This window comes from Poecilia reticulata, chromosome 10 (genome assembly GCF_904066995.2).
Source record: "Poecilia reticulata chromosome 10, P_reticulata-male-v2, whole genome shotgun sequence".
Classification (NCBI taxonomy): Eukaryota; Metazoa; Chordata; class Actinopteri; order Cyprinodontiformes; family Poeciliidae; genus Poecilia; species Poecilia reticulata.
Window position 1 is genome coordinate 28,433,401 of NC_088839.1, and position 20,806 is coordinate 28,454,206.

Consider the following 20,806-nt stretch of genomic DNA (forward strand, 5'->3'; position numbering starts at 1 on the left):
AAACTTCAGCTTGTGATCTAAATTAATTAAGAATTTATTTTAGTGCTCCAGCTGCCAACCCAATAAGCATTTTTTTGTTTCTTAAACATTAAATAAACCCCAAATCAAGTTTTTATCTTTCAATAAACTGTCTAAATTAGTACTTAAGGGGGTGTCTCCATGTCTCTTACTAAATTTTGACAGTTTTGTGTACAATTTGTTTAATCTACTATCGTTTTGCCTAAAGTCGCCATAGTGCTGCCCTCTGTGGGTGGAAAAGTGGTTACTGCAGTCAGATTTTCCTATTGGTTACAGCAAGTACAGCTTGGTTGATGTTTTACGCCCCCAGTGGTGAAACGAGAATTAATCGTTTCTTAGGTTTGCATGTGTGATTTATTTGTAATGTGGACAGGAAATGGAAAGCATCTCCTCTCCTCTTTCTGCTCTGACTGCTGGCGTTTTGCTGCAAGACGACCTCGTGATTCACTGCAGTGTTTTTGAAGTACTGTATCCAATTATATGGAAAGTTCAGAGGAAGAAAAAAGTGGCACAAGGCTTCACCTCGAATATTTTATGAAAATAAACTCTTGAGATCCATATATTATATCAGCTTCATGTTTTGAGCTGAAATAAATTAACTCTGTGATAACGTTCTGATTTATTAAGTTGCAAATATTGAAAATATTGTTTAAGATTTTAAAATATAGTTGTAAATTATTGTGACCACAAGAAGAACAAAAAGTAATTTTTTTTAAAATCAGATTTTCTTTCTGTGTCCCATTTTCATCTGATTATTTGAAGACTACCGTGCTTTTTGGGAGTTTGGTTTTGTGTTTTGCTTCATTTTGGTATTTTATATGCATTATATTATATTTTATATGCATTTATATTCTGTTCTCTTGTTCGGTGTGATTTTTATCAGCCATTTCTCCAATTTCATCAGTTCAGCTTCACTTCCAGCTGGGCCCTGTTTCTAATCAACCACTGGCTCCTTATTCAATAATCACCTCTCCATCTTAAATATGTCATTTTAGATGCCAATCTATTATTCCCATCAGCATTTTTTTAAAGTAAAATTGTTTCCTTGGGCCTTTTTCTTTAGCATTACATGACAGTAACTCTCTTTTCTGTTACCTGAATTTCTGATGGAGAGAATGAAGTTTTGTAGTTTTTATCGAGAACATGTTTTAGTTTGTTTTAATCAATTTTCAGGACTCAACATGCACATTAGATGAAATATTTCTGCATTTCAGATTGGTAGTGCCTAATTATATCAGACCATTACTTAGCCATCTACTATCATTTACAGAAAATACGCCAATTCACAAGTAAAACAGAGAGTTGCTCATTATTTCCTCCAATTAAGCCCCTTAAATCCTGTTTCTTTGGAGGTTTTTGTTCTTGCTGGAGCTCTCATCTCTTACTCTGGAGCTCTCCCACCATACAGACTCCACCACAGGCAGCTTCTGATGACTCCAAGGCTTTTGGGAATGACGCCTGTCGCAGATTTCCACACAGCAAGTTTGTCACAATCAGACGAGCTAATTAGCCTTGAGCATCAAGATTACGCGTGTGGAGGTTTGAGAGAGAAAGTTCAAATAAACATCAACATATGGGAAAGACAGGGGAAAAAATAACAACATATAGAGGCTTTACATCTAAAATATATATTTATGAATGCACCAACTTTAGCTAAAACTTTTTTAATCTCGTGATTTGTCTTTAAATCTGCGATGATTTTATTTCGCCTTCGTGTTCTTGTCCATATTAGGGAGAGAAAATACTGCACAATATCTGCAGTGTAATCCAATCCGAAATTCCTGTGTGTCATATAAATTCATCATCATGCATAATGGAAGGACAGAAAATACATGAGCTCAGACAATGTAATTTTGAGTGTCACGCCTTATTTTAAAGTGTCGGTGCAGAGACGACTAGTTTTCATTTGAAAAGTTTCTCTCATACCTGAGGTCATGCAAAATATTATCCCTCAGAGTCTTTTGCTTTGTGAAGCTTGCTACTCATGCAAGATTTGGTAAATCTCCTCAAGCTGCAATGAACAAAGACAGAAAAAGTTTAACTTCTCCTTTGTCTTCCGGCGAGGCACAGAGCAGCAGAATGTTTAAGAATAAACTCCTGTGGGTGTTATCTCCGAGCCGAGAGAGTCACTGCTGTTTTTGTGATTGCTCAGAAACATGTTAATCATGTAACTTGGTATTTGAACGCAAAGTGTGTGATTAACCAGAATAATGAGATTGAGACAGCGGCGGAAAACTGAGACGGAATCTGATCCTACTGAGAGTTTAACAAAACAGCACGAGCAACTTTACCACACATTTACAGAAACTAAATAATTAAATGGTACTTTCTGACTAAAATGAATCCTTTCTGTTGTGGCTCAAGTAATGTTTTTTTTTTAATCATCCATTGTTTTCCTCTCATCATGTTCATAATTTTAGCTGCAAACATAAAAAGTTGGCTGTTTTGATGGCTTTACCAAAATCTGCTGCTGTTCATGTTTGACTTACTTCTATTTTTCTAGAGCAGCTTTTAAAGATTTTATATAAACTATATAGTGATTCATTTTACATATATGTGATTTTTCTCTTGTGAACTAATGAACAGGAAATCTTAAAATCATCCTCACAACATAATAAAAAACATATAATCTGTGAAAAGATCGTTCTCCTCCACGTCCTCCCTGAACTGCTATTGCCACTCGCGGTCAAAAACAACCAATCAGAGCCAGCAAGAGGGTCTTAGCGCTGTCAATCAATCATGTGAACGCGCTGCAAAAAGTGCTAGTGGTGGAGAAACGACTCACCGTCATAGAAAAACTGTTTATCCACTGGACATGCTAACTTGCCTTAGCATTTACAGCGTGATCTGCTAACCGGGGGAAGCTGCATGCACACAGGCATGATTGACAGCACTAAGACCCGCCTCCTGGCTCTGATTGGTTGATTCTAGTTAGCAGAGTAGCTACATGTTTTTTCACAAATGATCTGTCTCAAATTATACTGTCACGAAAGAGTGATCATTTCAAAAATATATCTAAGTTATATAAAAAAGTTATATAATGCCGCTTTAATAGCACATAGGATTTTATATCTGTGAAACTGAAAACTGTAAAATTTAAAATCAATTTTTTACTGTTTTCAACTCTTCAAATTGTTCCACAGTATACATTATTAACAGGATAAGACATGCTGGATCAGACTCATGAAAGAATATATTTCTTATATAAAAATTAATTAGCAGTCCCCTCATGAACGACTGGGGCTTGTCCTGGTACAATATGGCAAGCTCAAGGCGTCAGCAGGGAACCTCAAGGTTAGAACTGTCTCATCAATTTCCATGCAAAGCCAGATGGCTCTGCCTTTGAGTCCTTCCTCCAGAGACTTTGTCTCTACACCGGAGACATGCAGAGACGGAGGTGAAGACAAAGGCCCTAATAAAGACAAGAAGAGCGCCGGACTGAGGTCAATATGGGAGTGGGATGGATTTCAAATTTGCCCAGCGTACTCAAGAAGGCCCAGTTCTCATTATAATCTCTCCTTTTTCTGTGGGTTGGAATTGAGCGCAGAGACGAGGGTTCAGGATTCGTCTGACCACTCTTAAAGCACTGCCTTGTTTCCAGCCATTGAGCCGGAAAGAAGAGCCAATATCTCCAGAGTAAGAGCGCACAGATGGAGTCCCAAGAGAAAAGGCAGCGAGCTCAGCATGCAGACCGACTCTTCAAATAAGTCTGTGTAGCTGTCGGACTGGATACTTCCAGTTGAAAACTTTGCCAGTCGACCCAGTGAGACCACAGAACCAAAAATAACAAACTCAGAAAATGAAATAACAGATCATGTAAACTATATTTCTCAAATTTGCAGGAATATTTTTCAGATTTTGCTTTACTGCAAACTTTGTAAGAGCTTAACACACATGAAATATTTTTTATATTTGATGTTAAAAATAAAATATATTTGATATACTGTATATACAGCTCCGGAAAAATTTAAGAGGCCACTTTAAATTATCTGTTTCTCTGATTTTACTTTTTATAGGTATATTTTTGAGTAAAATGAAAATTATTCTTTTACTCTATGAACTGCTGGCAACATGTCTCCAAAATGACAAACAAAAATTTAGTGTTTATTTGCACTAAATTTATAGATAGATAGATAGATAGATAGATAGATAGATAGATAGATAGATAGATAGATAGATAGATAGATAGATAGATAGATAGATAGATAGATAGATAGATAGATAGATAGATAGATAGATAGATAGATAGATAGATAGATAGATAGATAGATAGATAGATAGATAGATAGATAGATAGATAGATAGATAGATAGATAGATAGATAGATAGACACCCTTTACAGAAATGATTTCTTACCGTGATACCTCTGGCCGTGCACACAAGCCAAATATTTCTCTGTTTCATAAACATTCAGACTTCCTCTTATCCCAAACAATCATGTTTTCCCATCTTCACACCTCATCTTTACATAAAAAACATAAAATTTTATTTTCATCGATCTAGCATGAAAATAATCCATAAAGGAAAACCCACAGATCAGCCGTGTCAGCTGGTGCCTGTAGCAAACAGGAGATGTTTTCTCAGTGAGGATAGATTGGTTCATGGCGCAGCTTTAAAACTGCCTGTGGATGTTTTCGTAAGCCTAAACTCACTGAGTGATGACTTCATTTGCTCAGCTCTCTGGTATCTCTTTAATCTGAGAAATGATTGCATCATCAACAATAAACTCCGTTTAATTTCAAGTTTCGGATTGATGCGATAAGATGGCACTTCATTAAGAGATATCCTAATGATTTCAAGACAGCTGAAACACTTCCCTGCAAAAGTCCTCATAAGACTTTTGATATTTTATCACATTACAACAACAAACTTGTATTTTGTGGGGATTTTATGTTACCACATACTTTAGTGTGTATTATATTCCTAAATTAGCAACAAGTTGAGTTGCAGTGGGTCCTTGTTATTGTATTTCAACAGCCTTTTGTTCAGGCCTTGATCCATGGTCAAAGTGTACACTTTGCATATAAATTTCTGTTGGAGATGACAAAGGACAACAAAGCAATCAGGAGAATTGTTAATGAAATTACAGCGTCTCTTATCTCTGGTCGTGATTGTGGCACTTGTTCCGTCTATTGCTGCTGCTTTCTGTCAAAGGGAGATAGTGCTGCTGTTTTACCGGCTTGAAATTTGAAATACAAAATAATTTCTATTCAATTATCCAACTATTAGATGTACCACTGCTCCTACAAGTTGTGCAGCAACAGAAATAAGAATTGTTTATTCCTTTTATAGAAGTAATCGTCTCTTTTCTGCTACTTCTGTCTACAGGGGCCACTAAAGACATGGGAAAAATGCTTGGTGGAGAGGAGGAGAAGGACCCTGATGCTCAGAAGAAAGAGGAGGAGAGGCAAGAAGCACTGAGGCAACAAGAAGAGGAGAGGAAGGCGAAATATGCAAGGATGGAGGCAGAGAGAGAAAACATCCGACAGGGCATCAGGGACAAGGTCAGAAAATACATCTGGACATTTTCCATATGTTTTTGGTCAAAATGTGAAACAAAGAGCTTAAAATTACAATTCCATACCAAAAAGTAAAAGCAAGAAATAATAAAACAGAAGAGATTTTCTCAATCATTTTTGTTTCAGTTCAATAAATTTGTCATTCATCTCCTTCATCTGTGAATTTAAATTAGCTACAGGTATTTTTTGCCTCCATCTCTGCTCATAATTTACTGCCACAGATTTTTGCATCCAAGGCTCTGCAAACGCATAGATGGGTGATTTTTTCTAGGGAGAATAAAAACATGTTTTCCATCCCATCTCCTGCTGAAACTGACAAGCAAGAACTTGCAAGAGAAAAAGAAACAACAGTTGATTTAACCTGTCTGCAGGACATTTGGCAGCCTCCTCGCAGTTACACTGTGTGGGGCTGATGTCCAGTCAAAAATAATAAATTACCAAAATTATCTCAGAAAGCTGAGCCTGCCGGGGATGATAGCTCCAGCAGTTACAGTTTAATCCTGTAAAAAGCCTTTCATCTGCTCTGTTGTTCACTAATCTTAAGTTATTGTGCAGAGATCTGGAGCAATAAACTGCAATTTAAGCGTTAATAATACTAGAAAATAACAATAAGAGTAATACATAAAGTGGAATATTTAGAAAACACTAACACACTTTCTGTAAAATCTAAAGTTTTCAAATTAATTGACTCTTTACAAAGCCATAAATAACTGAAAAACATTCAAAAATTGTTTGACAAACAAGCAAATTAATAAGTTAAGAGTTTTGCCATTTTGCAAATATACATGTAATATATGTATATATATTACATATATATACATATACATATATTATATATGTATATATACATATATATATATATATATATGTTTGTAATACATGTAATATATGTATATATATATTACATGTACATATAGATACATGTAATATATATACATATATTATATACATAATCTGATAAATATCAGATTATGTAGGTGGATAAAGAATAAAGAGTGGGAATATTGATTTAAGTTTACACTACTACCCACTTAAATATCCAAAGCAAAAGTTTTGACATTATGCTTCATAATGATTTTTTTTTTACATATTGAAAAAACAGTAAATAAACAAATATTTAATAAAATAAAATTCCTTCAAGCTGTAGTTTCTTATTTAGATGTAAAAATTTGATAAAATTATTCAATTTTAATAAAGTCTGTATATTTTAAGAGCAGATGAGATACATTGTCTTATAAAAAGTATTCTTTGCTTTTAAACTTTTGTCACATTACATTTGCACAAATTTTAATCAGATTTTGTGTCACAACAACACAAAGAAGTTGAAGGAAAAGGTAACAAATAAAAATCTGAAATTACGGCTACATTTAGTTTTAATCTCAAATCTAGTCCATGGTGTCATTTAAAAGATACAAAATGCTGTGAACAGACTAAAGTTAATTTTTTTTCTGATTTCCTGCTACCTTCATATTTGGCTGTTAACTAATACTGCATATCAGCCTGAACACGCTTTCCCCAGCATGAAGCATAATGGTGGCGTCATGCTGCGGGAACACTTTTCTTCAGCGGCGACTGGGAATCTGGCCAAAACTGATGGGAAACTGATAAATAACGAAAAAATACTGAGAGAAAACCGCAAAAGATTTTAGTCAGGACAAAAAATTTAAACATTCAGCTGCAACGATACGCTTCAGCTCAAAAGGTATTCAGATGTTCAGTAGAAAAATTGTAGAAAGACCTGAAAACTGAAATTTAGTCTTTCTTTTTCCATCCAGTATGATTGAGCCTTTTTTTTATTTTATTTTTGCAAAGAATGAAAAGCAAATACTTCCATCTCTGGGTTGCTAGTAAACACAGAAAGTGGTTTTGCAGCAGGACTGAATGAAAAAGAATACAACCCCTTTCACATTTCCATTTTTTTTAAAAGAATCTGAAAACCATGTTTCCTTTTCCTTCCACTTCACAATTATGCTCTACTTACATCTGGTCTATTATTTAAAAATACTAACAATCAGATGGAACCATTTCTTTATCTCAAGGTTGCACACTTTGTATGTTGTTTTTTGCTTTAAAATCCCTTTAATTTTTTCCCCTTTCTAATAAGCAAAGGAGTTTTGGGAATTATGTTGGTAGCTAAAAAAGTCAAATAAACCTCAGCTTTTTGTATTTCTCTGAAATCTAAATTAGTTTAATTTAATTTGATTTTTATTCCATTCACTCAATACGAATAGTTGACGTCACAACTAAAATAAGTAGTGAATGAAAAGGAGCAGAAAGAAGAATAAACTTTCGCCTCCTAATCATGTATAAACAAAAGTATTTCAAATACACAAAAAATAAACATCAGCTTATTCAACACCACATCACCCCATCATAATAATTTCAAAACTTACTATAAATTCCTTCACAGCACAAGATTATTAGTTTAAATTTTGTTATCTATGCATAAAAGTGAAGTTAGAACATTAAAGGCTTTAAAAACACAGAAAAAATGCAAAGACTTTCTTGTATTTCTTTACATCTACGATTAATATTGAATTAATCTCTACAGGTGTTTCACGCTTCTGGTAAAATATTACTCTTGACACTGCTAATAATGCATTAAATGTTTGACAGGAAGACTCTTTGAAGAGTTGGAGAACCTCCTCTGAACTCCACAGCGTAGACAGGGAAGGGGGAAACAAGATGAGAGATAAAGTGAGGCTTGACAGCGAGTCTTTGGGAGTGTTTGACTTTATTCTGCGGAGAGGCGCTGACTGAGCGTGACGGTCTGATGCAAGAGCCTTTTGTTGCTTTGGAATAAGCCTGAGAGCAAGCGAGAGACAACAAGACAGAATGGAGGAGGTCGAGTTAAAGCAGCATGAGGGAAAAGTAAAGAGAAGATCTCCAGCAGATATATCAATAACAATTGCTTCAGTGGCCTTTCGCTGTTAGAAACAGTTCCCAATTCTATATGTTGAATCTCGTTTTCAAAACTTTTTTGGTCAAAGTACTGGGGCAGAAGGAATGGCTACCAGTGGTTTTAGCTGTCAAGTTGTCAACATAACATAAATCTTAAATGTATGTGTGATATACACTGCTCAAAAAAAAATAAAGGGAACACTTAAACAACACAATATAACTCCAAGTAAATCAAACTTCTGTGAAATCAAACTGTCCACTTAGGAAGCAACACTGATTGACAACGGGGACCCTCGTCGGGTCAATCAGTGTTGCTTCCTAAGTGGACAGTTTGATTTCACAGAAGTTTGATTTACTTGGAGTTATATTGTGTTGTTTAAATGTACCCTTTATTTTTTTGAGCAATATATAAAATAAAAAGGGACGCAGTGCTTTGCTACACTACGACAAGAGAACAAGGTCAGGAAAAAGCATTTAGAAACAGAAAATATAGTGAGGGAGAGGGTATGTCATGCTTGACTTTAACAGCCGTAACATGAGGAATTTGGTTTGTTTCGGTTCAGTTAAAAATAATAATAATAATAATAAAAAAACACCAACGCTGACAGATCGTCAGCAGAGCTTCACGAGCTCATTCTAGCATCTTGAATTAGCTACTAGCAGCGTTAGCTAATCTACCAAAACGAGCACTTATTAATAATCGCAAAATAGATATCAAGCCTAAAAACATAAAATTGTAACGGACTGAATGTTCTGTTCTTTGTGTGGGAAATGTTTGAATATTGTTGTTTTTTTGGTGCCGAATCCTGAAACAAAGGGGCGTTGTTGTCAGTTGCTACGGCAACGAGTCTGCGTAGCACAGCCGACACAGAGAGCAAGAAAAAAAAAAGTTGTTCTTTAACTGTTTTTCTGCGCTATTTTTATCTGTGCTGTGGTGCACTGCTCTGAATCAATCAAACTTACATCTCCCGGTTTCACTTAGTTAACGTTATTATTCTCCCGGGGCAGCGCGGGCGGCTATGGACGGCATGGAAAAGAGTAGCCCTCTAGCTTTGTGCGCATGCGCAAATTTTCCGGATGTAAACAATAACATGCAACGGGTCCATAGCCTCCATGTGTTAACTTTAAATGTAGCTGCTGCTACTAAGTACAGATTTATTTTCCTCAAACCCATATCCACAGCTCATGATTTGGTTATTTATATTATATCTAAGATTTCATCATTAATTAGGCATATTTAAAAGAAAAATAAAGACTTAAAGTAAAGAAAAAAAAACTCTGCTGGAAGTAGCTATCGGAAAACAAGTACACAAGTCGGTAACAATGTCTAGAGCAGTGGTTCTTAACGTTTTTTGGGGTACCGAACCCCCCAGTTTCATATGCGCATTCACCGAACCCTTCTTAGTCCCCCCCCCCTCCCGACACGTATTCTGATTTAGTAATGTAATTATATTAGCTGTGTTACCACCCCCACGCCACTAGAGGCAGTAGCAACCCCGAAAAGATGCGACTAAGGAGCAGATTTAGTAAAAAAAAAAAAAAGGTAAAAACGGTGAGTTTTGCTGAAAGACACAAGCTCAAATCCATGCTGAGAGTGGAGCTCCTTCAATCAGGGCTCCTCCGCAGCTCTGATTGGCTAAGCAATGTAACGTGATCCTCTGGCGCAAGTGATGGCAAAGCGGGGCGTCATCACGACTTTACACAAGTGTGTCTTTACCTCCGCGGCAGAGGCTCCAGCGAACCCCTGGGGTTCGATCGAACCCAGGTTAAGAACCACTGGAGAGCATTAAGTGACCCTAACAAAGAGTAGATGGAATAACAAAACCTACTTAAGTTATTCAGTACCACATAGGCACCAACTGGAAATAGCTGATAGTTGTTTTTGTTTGTTAGAGTAGTGGTTATAATCCCTGACATTTTCATAAACCGTCTAGCAAAAATAAAAGCCACAATGTGTACAAATGCAATTTTCGGACAATAAAAAACAGATAAATCAATATGTGACATTCAACCTCTTTTATGAGTATTCTTTAAAATATGTAACAATACAAAGTGGTGAACTACACATTACACATTTTCAATTACAAAAAACCAAAAGACATGAACAAAAGCCAGTTCTTTAAAGACAAATGTTATTAAAATCTGGCCTGCTGCGTTGTTTTTCCTTTCTTGTTCCTGCAGTATGGCATCAAAAAGAAGGAGGAGAAGGAAGCCGAGGCGGCCGCTGCCATGGAGCAGGCCTCAGAGGGCAGCCTTACCCGCCCTAAAAAGGCCGTCCCCACCGGCTGCGGCGATGAAGAGGAAGAGGAGAGCATCGTGGATACTGTCATGAAATTCATCCCAGCCCCTCTGATGGATATGTTCAATAAAAAGTAACAGGGTTTCGCTTGGAAATATGGTTAACTTCTTACAAAATCCTTCTAATTAATGCTGTACCAGCCTCTCCCACTCCAACCTGCCGTCACACTCTTCTTCACACTTGTCCAATCCCATCAAACCAAATACTAAGTGTCCTGGAATTACGCAGTGTGCCATGATTTTGTCTTTCAGCTGAACTAGCCAATCTCAGACAGTGATTCATACGTTTAATATCATGACAAGAGAATCAGTTTTCCTGTTTTAAAAATTACAAAAACACCTACATATATCGCTTTATTTAACATCTTTTCAATCCATTTCTCAGAATAAGTCCAAACATTGCCGACAGCCACTTTTTTGTTTGTAAATAGCCTAAATAATATAAAAGAGTACTATATATGAGTGAAATATGATATATAACAAGATTACTAAGAGTATAAGCCATATTTTTAACTTTTAGGGAATTATCCAAATCATATCAAATTTAATAAGACTTTTCATTTTCCTTTTACGTTCCTGCTAATTTTTGATACATAGTGTACAGAGATACATGCATTTTTTATTGGTTCTTCGTTGTGGCCATTCACCTTTAAATTGATCATTATGTGAACGTGAAATATGAATTTAAATGTGTAAAAACAAAGTCAAGTAAGTTTGTGAAGTGAAGGAATTTATTTCTATTGAGACAAATTTGTTTATTTTGTATGCATGCATTTATTACCTACGAGGCGACGTGCATACACTGATTTCATTTGTAGTCATGAAAGAGAAGATGTTGGTATTTCAGGCAATAAATAATTCAATTAAAACATTTCATTCAGCTTCACTGTACATCAGGAGATAACTGACTTGTTCAAAAATGTTCTTCCATGGAGAAACATTTTCTCTGTATGTAAAACTTGTTTTGAAACAGGAGGGTAAAATTATATGAATTCAAAAAGTTCACTGGTTATTCTATATTTGATTGTGGCTTAGAAAACTCTGTTTTGTGTTTGCCAGTGTTATTTAGCCTTTTGAATCAAGACGTGTTAAAATTTCACCTGGCTGGTTAATTTGAAGCTGTGTGTAATATCTCTGTGTTTTCTTATTTTATTTCAATGTAAAAAAAAAAAAAAAGAATAGAAACTTCACAAACACAACTACGTTGTGTAGACACTATATGTGAACAGACAGTGACAATAGTGCAATATATTGTTCAAAATGAAGTTGTCCTGTGTCTGTTGGTTTGACAAACGGGAGTGAAGTCCCAAATCAGCAATAACAGACAATCTTCATTGTTTTGTGTTTTAAAGTTACCCCTAAATGTGCTAGTCGATGTTAACGGCACACGCGTGTCAACATACTGTAACAGTAAAAGTTTTGTAGGTCAGACACATTTAATTAAAGAGGGAAGGTGGGACAATTTGCTTCATGTCATAAAAGTGTTTTAATCACATGAGCGTTCATCAGCTGGAATTCACAAACCGTCCACTGTCATGAGGAAGGCTAACACAATGAGAGATGATTCACAAAGCTTCAAGGAAAAATATTTAACGTTATGACAGATTCTGGTCTGGTGTGCTGGGAAATAGCTGCACAAATTCAAATACCTGTACAAATTCTTCTTTTATGCCTTTGTTTTTAATTTTACTTCATTCCAGAGTGTCTTGTTGAACATTCCAGAAATTTCTGACATTCCACCAGATTTATGCTGGTAATCCACCTACTTAATTACAGATAATTGCAGTAGGCCTCAGTCAACGCCTTCTTTGCCTTTCAAACCTTAAACTATTTGTGCTTTTATAAGTCAAAAATTGAAGATTGACTCCAATCTACAGTTAAACAGATGAGATGTGTGCCAATGCCAACTAAAGGGTAATTTTAGCTGCCATGTACAGAAAAGTCCAAAATCAAATTTCTGTAATCATCAATGTGCTTTTGAAAACAGTAACTTAGATATTGTGGTAGATTTTTTTACTAAATGTTTTGTGATCCACTTGGGCACAGTAGGTGTAGTTGTAACTGAGGTTTTAAAAACCACACATTTTGCCTCGATGTTGCAGAACTTGTGTATTCCTGTTCCTTCTATAAGGGATTTAGTTTTTGTTTTCTGTTTTGTAAACTGTATACTTATTTGAAATACAGTATAACACACAACACTGGTGTAATGCCACCCACAGAGCACATTTATTTAACGTCTTGTGACTTCACTGCATTTGTAAACTGCCAGCCGATGTTGCAACATTACGTTAGCAGTCAACCATCTGATAGTTGTTGCCATGTTAGGGAGCAGTTATTTAATTATACCAAAGAATAGTGATGTTGATAGCAGATTTAGTAAAAGAGCTTTCATTTTTGTTTTAGTAAATTCTCAGGTATTATAGCTTGATGTTTGATTAGTAGACGTTAACTACAGCTGTTGTTGAATTAGCGTCAATAAAGACATTAGTTTCATTGCTAACACTTTAGCTTGTCAACAGCTACTATTAGTTTTGAATACATTCAGCTAAATAGTAGTTTGGCTACCTAAAATACTGCTAAGCAGTGATATAAAAATAAAAAAAAGAAGTCATATTTAATATGTTTGTTTAAAACTGATGGATTTTGATGGCACAAAAAGTTTCACGGCTAGCTAGAAACTAGGTTTAGCTGGCTAGACAGCTTGTTTAGCAAGCTAGGTTTAGCTTGTTGGTTAAACCTAGGTTTAGCTAAGCTTATCTAAATTATGTTTAGCTAGCTAGCTAGCAAAACCTAGCTTTATTTATAGCAAGCACGTTGATCTATTATAACATTTGATTTTTAAGTTTAACTCAAGAAAATATTTTAAAAGCTACAATTCCTGCCTTGAATAAATTCCCAAGCAACAAAACTTAAACTGACGAGTTTATTTGCTAGCAACTTAGCTTTAAACTTTTTGTTTTGTTGTGAACAATAAACCAAGTTTTTATTGTTGGTCTAATGGTATTTTATTAACATAAATTCATGTGTTTAATAAAGTAGTTTCATTTCTGGTATCCTACTTTATTGATGGCAAGCCAGTTAACACATAGTAACTTTAATTTAATAAAATCTTTAGCCCAGGAATATTTTATAAAGTTTATTTACTGCCTTAAATCAAGCAGTTCTGTCATTTGTAACATTTTGATTGATGGAAAATAAGTACATAGACGGTTAACTATGATTTTTGAATGTTTTGCCCGGCTAAATAGCTACAAATCCTGCCCTTGTTAAAGCCCTGGCTAATAGTGAGAAACTGCCTGGTCTAAAAAAGAAAGTTACAATTATTGCCTAGTTCTTTGTTAGCTAGTTTAGCTAGATGCTACACCAACATCTAATTAAACTAGCAAAGATATTTTGTCATATCTTCTAAAAGTTTAGAAAATATTCTTTTATTTTAGAATATCTTCAATCCCAGATTTGTTAGAAACTTCAATCACTGCCTTAAAATGAACAGTCTGATTGCTAGTTACCTGGTTTTCTTACTGCTAGCAACTTAGGCCACGGTGACATTTAATTTTATCACGTTTGGTCTTAAAATATTTTAAAAAGCTATAATTACTGCCCTTGTGAATGATGCCAAGCAACACCATCTTAGCTAAAAATCATGTGTATTCAAAAGTATTTTTCAAATTAACGAAACCCAATCACTGTCTGCATCTAATATTCCACCAAATACAGTCATAAACATTTTTATCATTATCTTATAAATAGAAAATTGATTGCTCTCCTGCTGCCCAAACAAACTGCCCAAGCCCTGGGGGAACTCAATACGTTGCCATTTTGTGAATCTTGAGTCAAAAGCCCACAACAGTTGAAAGTCACCTATTTATGTCACTCATGCACTCATTAGTAGGTTTTAAAAACTGCCTGAATATGAATAACATGGCTTCTAGAAGAATAATCCTTTGATGTGACTTGAATGTAACTGTCTGACGTTTCTCTCTTCTTGCATCTGTCTTTTCTCTGTTCTGTATGTGCTGAGGAGATGCTATTTCTGGTGCCGTTTTTTCTCCCTGTCCGTTGTCAGTCCTGTTTTCTGTCCTCTGGTGGCTGGTATTCTGAGTAAAAGAAAAAACAAGAAATATGTTTATTTGCTGCATTATTTTGTACTGCAAAAATCTCCTCACCTTTCTCCAGGCCCCTTCTTCTCTGTATCCTCCTTATGTGTTGACAAAAAGTGTATGCATGCTTTCGGTGTGCGACGTAGGCAAGGTTGTGGATATAAACGTTTCGTGTCCTCTCTGTGTTTCAAAGCGCCACCTGTTAGCCTCACTGCATGCCGTTTTAGACAAATATTTCAATATGTAACTTTCCTGCAAAAAGTGGAATCACCGCACACTGAGAATAAAGTGATTTCATATAATTTTTTATAGTCTTGTGTTTCTGCATTCAAACTGTTAAACAGCACACTGCAAAAACACAAAATCTTACCACATAATTTTGGTCTACAAATACTTCAGTGCACTTGAAATAAGAGAAAACTAACTTGGAAGCAGTTTTTCAGCAAGATATGAGAGGTTGTTTTAGGTGAATAATTTCTTAATATTGATGAAAATGCAGACATTTTCCCCATAATTTTCCAATGGAACAAGTAGTTTCAATATTAAGGAGTTATTGACTTTAAACAAGCTCACATTTCTTGTGGAAAAGTAAATTTTTCTCTTACTTCAACCAGACCAAAATGTCTCAGTAAGATGTTGTGTTTTTACAGTGTTTGGTTTTGGAGCCACTGGTATTTCTGCTTTCTGGTAAAAATCACTCTATATTTCTGAGAGTAGGACTTAGCCTTACAGCTGTGGACCATCCCATTGCATGACGATCAGCACAACCTTTAGTGTAAACCACATGTAAATGTGTCTGTCAGTAAATCCTGTTTTTCATTCTCGGCATGGCTTTATTTTTTTTTCTTTTAACTGGGATTTTAACATCAATAAAAGTGAAAAGGGCTGTAAACAGAATGCAGTGTGTTGTTCAAATCATGACTGAAGAGAGACCTGACTTGTGATTGTGTCACGGCGACTACACAAACATCAAACAGACAAAATTAGCATCTCTGCCGTATAAGATTTTTGTTCTAAGTGGGTCTTTGATGTGAGAATATCCAAAAATTTAAATACCAGGCAAGGATTATGGATTATAACTCTTTAAATTTGGTTTATTGCTGCACAGAAAAATTAATTAATTGTTATACCCTGGTTCGGTAATCAGGTTTAAATTTGAAATTAGCTTTTGAGACTTTTGTTATTTCTAAGATCCCTTAAATTGTTCATAAAATTGCAATTTTAGCCCAGATTGGAAGTTATTTATGTCTACTGTGAAAATTACCTGTTAATCTTGTGTTGCAATCAAGTCAACCCAGTAAATCATATATACTCAGTAAAGATAAAAGCATTTCCTTATGCATGATGAATTAAGCTGCATGTTTTGTTCCTTGCACTGGATGAAACTAAATATTTCTTACTCTCTGTTGCAACAGATGTTGAATAAATTATACAGCTCCCCATATGCAAAATAGATTTGTCAAATGGGAAGATTGTTACTATTTGCACTTATGCAAAATTAAACAGAAATATGTCTAGAAAGTTAATATGAGTTTTAATATTTGTGAAAATAAAACAAACAGTTTTAATTTGAGCTATAACCTTGCAAATTATGAATTAAAACTAGAGTATTTTAATGCTCTTGCCTCAAAATGTTTTTGTAATTCTAGATTAAACTTTGGTTTTATTGGTAATTGTGAGAAGGGAGCGTTCTGTGATATTATTTTCACGTCTGCAGGTGTAGATGTCAAACTGTTTGGTGTCTTTGCCATCAGGACACAGGCTCATTTTTCTAGTCATTATCCTGTTTAGCTTAGCATAGCTTAGGTCTATATAACTATTTTTAGAGCTGCTTTGCTAACTCTACTCTATTCATCTTGTCAACTTGAAGTGAAAATTATTGAACCATTATAGACTACAGACTGCAAACAGCTGCTTAATTAACTGTTTTGTGCGTTTACCTTTTCTTGTTATTAATCAAACACTAAGGATGGAAATTAGCTACTTTGCTATAATGTCATGTATTTGTAGGTAAATGTTATTTCAAACAATGAACAAAGGTTTTTAATAGTGGTTGTAAACCAACAATAGGAGCATTTTTGTAATCTGCTGACAGATAAAACGTTAAACTATGATCTGATCTGCAACCAGTTTTCTCTCATACATTTTGCATTTTGACACCAGTCATCGCAGCAACATTTCCAGTTCAACATTTCTCCATCTGATTGCCCTGATTTTCACCGTTAATGGCTCAGGACCTGGCTGCTCGTTCTGCGATATGTCTGGTGGTTTTACTGCCTTTCCGCCACTTCAGGCTGTTGAACACACACGAGAGCGCCGCCTCCTCAAGTCTCCCAGCAGGAAATGGAGGTATAAATCAATTCCATTAGTATTCATGCTTTGAGGTAGCCTTTTCAGACCAAGCTGCCTTTGTGCTCTCTGAACAGCACTCTGGCTGCAGGAAAGTCACAGCTCTATTGCTGTCCTGTAGACATGAAACAGTCACTGTCAATTAATCGCTCTCCGCTGGGCACTGGCTCTCAGTCATGGACCCCAGCTGGTATCCAGACACTAATTTATCTTTAGAGCTGAGAAAGTTGATTACAATCACAATCGTTAATTTAGATTTTTCTGGTAATATCTTAATTTGCTCTTTTTAATTTGCTCTTTTTGTGTTGAGATAACAGGATTTGGTGATCAGATGTTGGCAGGAAAATCTTACTTATTAGATTTTGATCACTTTGAAGCCTCAGTTTTGGGTTTTAGCTTTAAATAGACACAATATTTACAGCCAGAACTATCTGTTCTAACCCCAAATAGAGCCTCACTCTTGGTAGATGCCTTTTCCATTGACTACTGGCGGAAACGACAAAGAAGACAACAGGAAGTGGAGGACGATGGCTCAGGATGGTTTTATAGCATGAACAAACTTATATACTTGTGATTTTAATCCCGTTTCTTACTCAATGAAAACATAGCAATCGAGAAATGTTGTTTTTTCGACATTAGTGAAATAGTGACGAAGGATTTTGCACATTTGAAATGGAAACATCCCAGTTCTGGACCTGAATCCTTCTAAAAATCAGAGGAGCAAACCGAAGCTTTCATTTGTCCAAAAGCAACACAGAAATATTTGTTTGTTTATCAAATGTAACAACAAGTAAATATTTTTCCCAACATTTATGAAGTCTTGTTTTTTTTAATTATTATTATTTTAATTTTTGGTTTAAGATTTATGGGAAAAATCACAAAAAACAATGTGCATAATAACTCCATCAGCGTCGTCATACGCAGAGGCTAATGCCACAACACATGATAATACAGTAGAATCAGGCTCCAAAATGTAATAAACCATTAATGTCACGTTATGTAATGATGAAAAATGCAATAAAATCCTTCAACATATTTTGCAATAGTTTCTGCCGAATATGTAATATAAAATTTAGCGCTGATTATTTTGACGTTCCAGAAATGATCATTTAATAATGTGGAGATAAACAATGACTAACTTTATGTGTTCATCCTAATTATTATACTTCCAATAAAGATAACATGGATGAAACTTTGGTCATTAAATGCCAAACTTTTAGTCCTTCAGTTTCTTTTTCAGACGATGCAAAATGGTTCAAAATGCGTTCAAGTATTTAACTTGTAAAGCCGGTTTTATTACATTATTACATATTGCTGCATTACATGTGTTTTCTCTGAATGCTGATTCTGCTCTTATATGCATATGTTGTTATTCAAATGAAGTTTTGTGAGGTTTTCTGTCAGCTCCACCAGACAGCAGCTTGACTGCTGTGACTCTTGAAATGCTTCCTCCTCCGCCCTCCAGCTCTGAATCTACGGGACCTGAATAGCTATCGCCGCATCCCAGAGAGACTCTGATTGACAAGTCCATTGCCTTGAAATCTCAGCAGCCGCAGCAGCTCAGATGAAGCTATTATAGGTCTATTTAATGAATAAAGTAGCGCTGAGACGTTGCTCACCCACATCAGCAATTGGCATGGGAGCCGTTTCTCCATCCACCTTGATGACAAGAGGTCTGACGTAAAGCAAGGCTTTACATTTAAACACAGCTCTCCAAGGGGACAGTCCTCCATTTCGCCGTGTTAGAAAGTGCAGACAGAATGAGCTGATTTTAAATGTCCGCTAAGGAAAACTCCCGACCTCAATTAGTGAGCTTTCCTCCCCTGGGTCTTAGCTGCTAACTGCTGCATGATGATGCCAAGAATTTGGCTTTTTCTGTCTGCAAATAAATCCTCACAGACTGAAGGTATGAATATTGTAGGTGAAGCTCATGAAGATGTAAACAGAACGTTCTGTTCAGTCTATAAATACTTATCTGCTTTAAACACTCTTTGTTGTGTGAAGCTGTCAGCCATGAACTGCTATGCTTGTCACCAGGAAACTCGGTGCAGAGCAGATCTGAATAAAAAGCGTTAAGATAGTTGAAACTGTTGTTTTCATTTGTTTTTCATACTTATGCTGGGAAATAATAGGAAAAACCTCAACACTGTGGCAGCTCATCATGCTTTAGGCATCAAATGATTAAATAATGTGTTCAGAGAAAATTCTCCCAACCTTAAACCTCTTTGTTAAAAAGTTATTTGAAAAGCTATTTGTGCTTGTTGGATTTTTGACGTTTTGTCAAGGTGAAACGACAGTGTCTGATCAGTCCCTCCAGGATTTTATGATTGTTTCTGTGATTTGTTGCAATCAAAGTCCTCATTTGTGGAGCGACTGTGGAAGTATTTGCAAGGAGGTTTTCCATTCTCTTCTCTTCCGTCTTGTAAAATGTGCAAAATAATTTCCCCGACTCTCATGAAGAACAGGGAGTTTACGTTTGCTCTGTGCTTTCACTTTTCAATACTCAACATATTGATCACAAATCATAACGACATCAGGTGAGGCAGAGGCAGCAGAAGGTAGGAACACTGCCACCTTCTGGTCGGAGTTAGCGCTCATTTAAAACTAACGTTTTTGGCTATTCTTGCAGAAACTTTGCGATAAACTCACAATTATGCGTTACCGTAAAAAACTTAGGGGATTCGTTGATTTTGCGTGAATTGATTGACGCAGTTATTTCATTCATATATTTTCATTGGGATTTTATGTGATGGACCAACACAATATAGTTGAATAGACTGTGAAGTGGGGGGACAAAAACACTTAATTTTCAAAAATGATTCAATATAATTCACTTCATTAGGTCAGCAAAGGGCAATTTATCCACATAAGCCTTTACACAACAATTAAAGTAAGAAGATCTCTGAAACATTTGTCAAAAATAAAACAAAAGAGCAGCAATTAAACAGAAACTTAATAAAGTTAACTTTAGCATTGATTGACTGCCTTTCCAAAACCCTTTGCTCAGTGTTGTATGTTTAAGAAACGCTCCTGGTTTAACGTTACAGGTTTGTTTTGAGCCCTTCAAACATGATATGTTGCATGTCAAAGGACTTCATTCAGCTGAATCTAAGCTCCACTTCCCTAGAAGGTGCTCTTTCTGCATTAAGCTCTGCTGAGCTGCAAAATTGAACTGGCACCATGTATGGAAATTTGATATAACAGACAGCAGCGCTCCAAGCCTGATGTCTGAATTTTGATTCTGAAGCAGCTTTGGCACTGAGTGGTATAAATTAAATCAACTTATGGATAGAAAAGTTTGCGATGCAGCAAAGGCAGGCTCGAAAAATGTAATAAAACATGTTATTAAAATTGCACTGGTTCTTATTGAGCTGTTAGCTGAAACATATGGGACTCCTTAGCCCATCTCTGCAGCTGCAGCCCTTAATCCACCCACATGCCCTTTTATCCTGGCCTGAGATTTGGTTTTTGGATCCATTTGGAAAACAATTCAAATTTAGCAAGCTGCCTGACTGTCTCAATCTAATTTAAGACATTCAGTGCTGCACAATGTTGAGATGCACCAAGATTTATGCACAGAAACTATGTTCAGAAACCTGTGGGGCTTTTATGACATGTAAT

At 35.8% G+C, this 20,806-nt stretch overlaps 1 protein-coding gene across 1 annotated transcript in view; it reads left to right on the top strand.

Annotated features, from left to right (window-relative positions):
- cplx1 (complexin 1) overlaps nucleotides 1-15,138 on the top strand; it is a 57,436-nt gene extending 42,298 nt beyond the window's left edge. The window contains exons 3-4 of the mRNA XM_008421168.3: nucleotides 5,347-5,522; nucleotides 10,620-15,138. Coding sequence (XP_008419390.1) covers nucleotides 5,347-5,522; nucleotides 10,620-10,814 — 371 coding nt within the window. The 3' untranslated portion in view covers nucleotides 10,815-15,138. The remainder of the gene's footprint in view (nucleotides 1-5,346; nucleotides 5,523-10,619) is intronic.
- The last annotated feature ends 5,668 nt before the right edge of the window (nucleotides 15,139-20,806 follow it).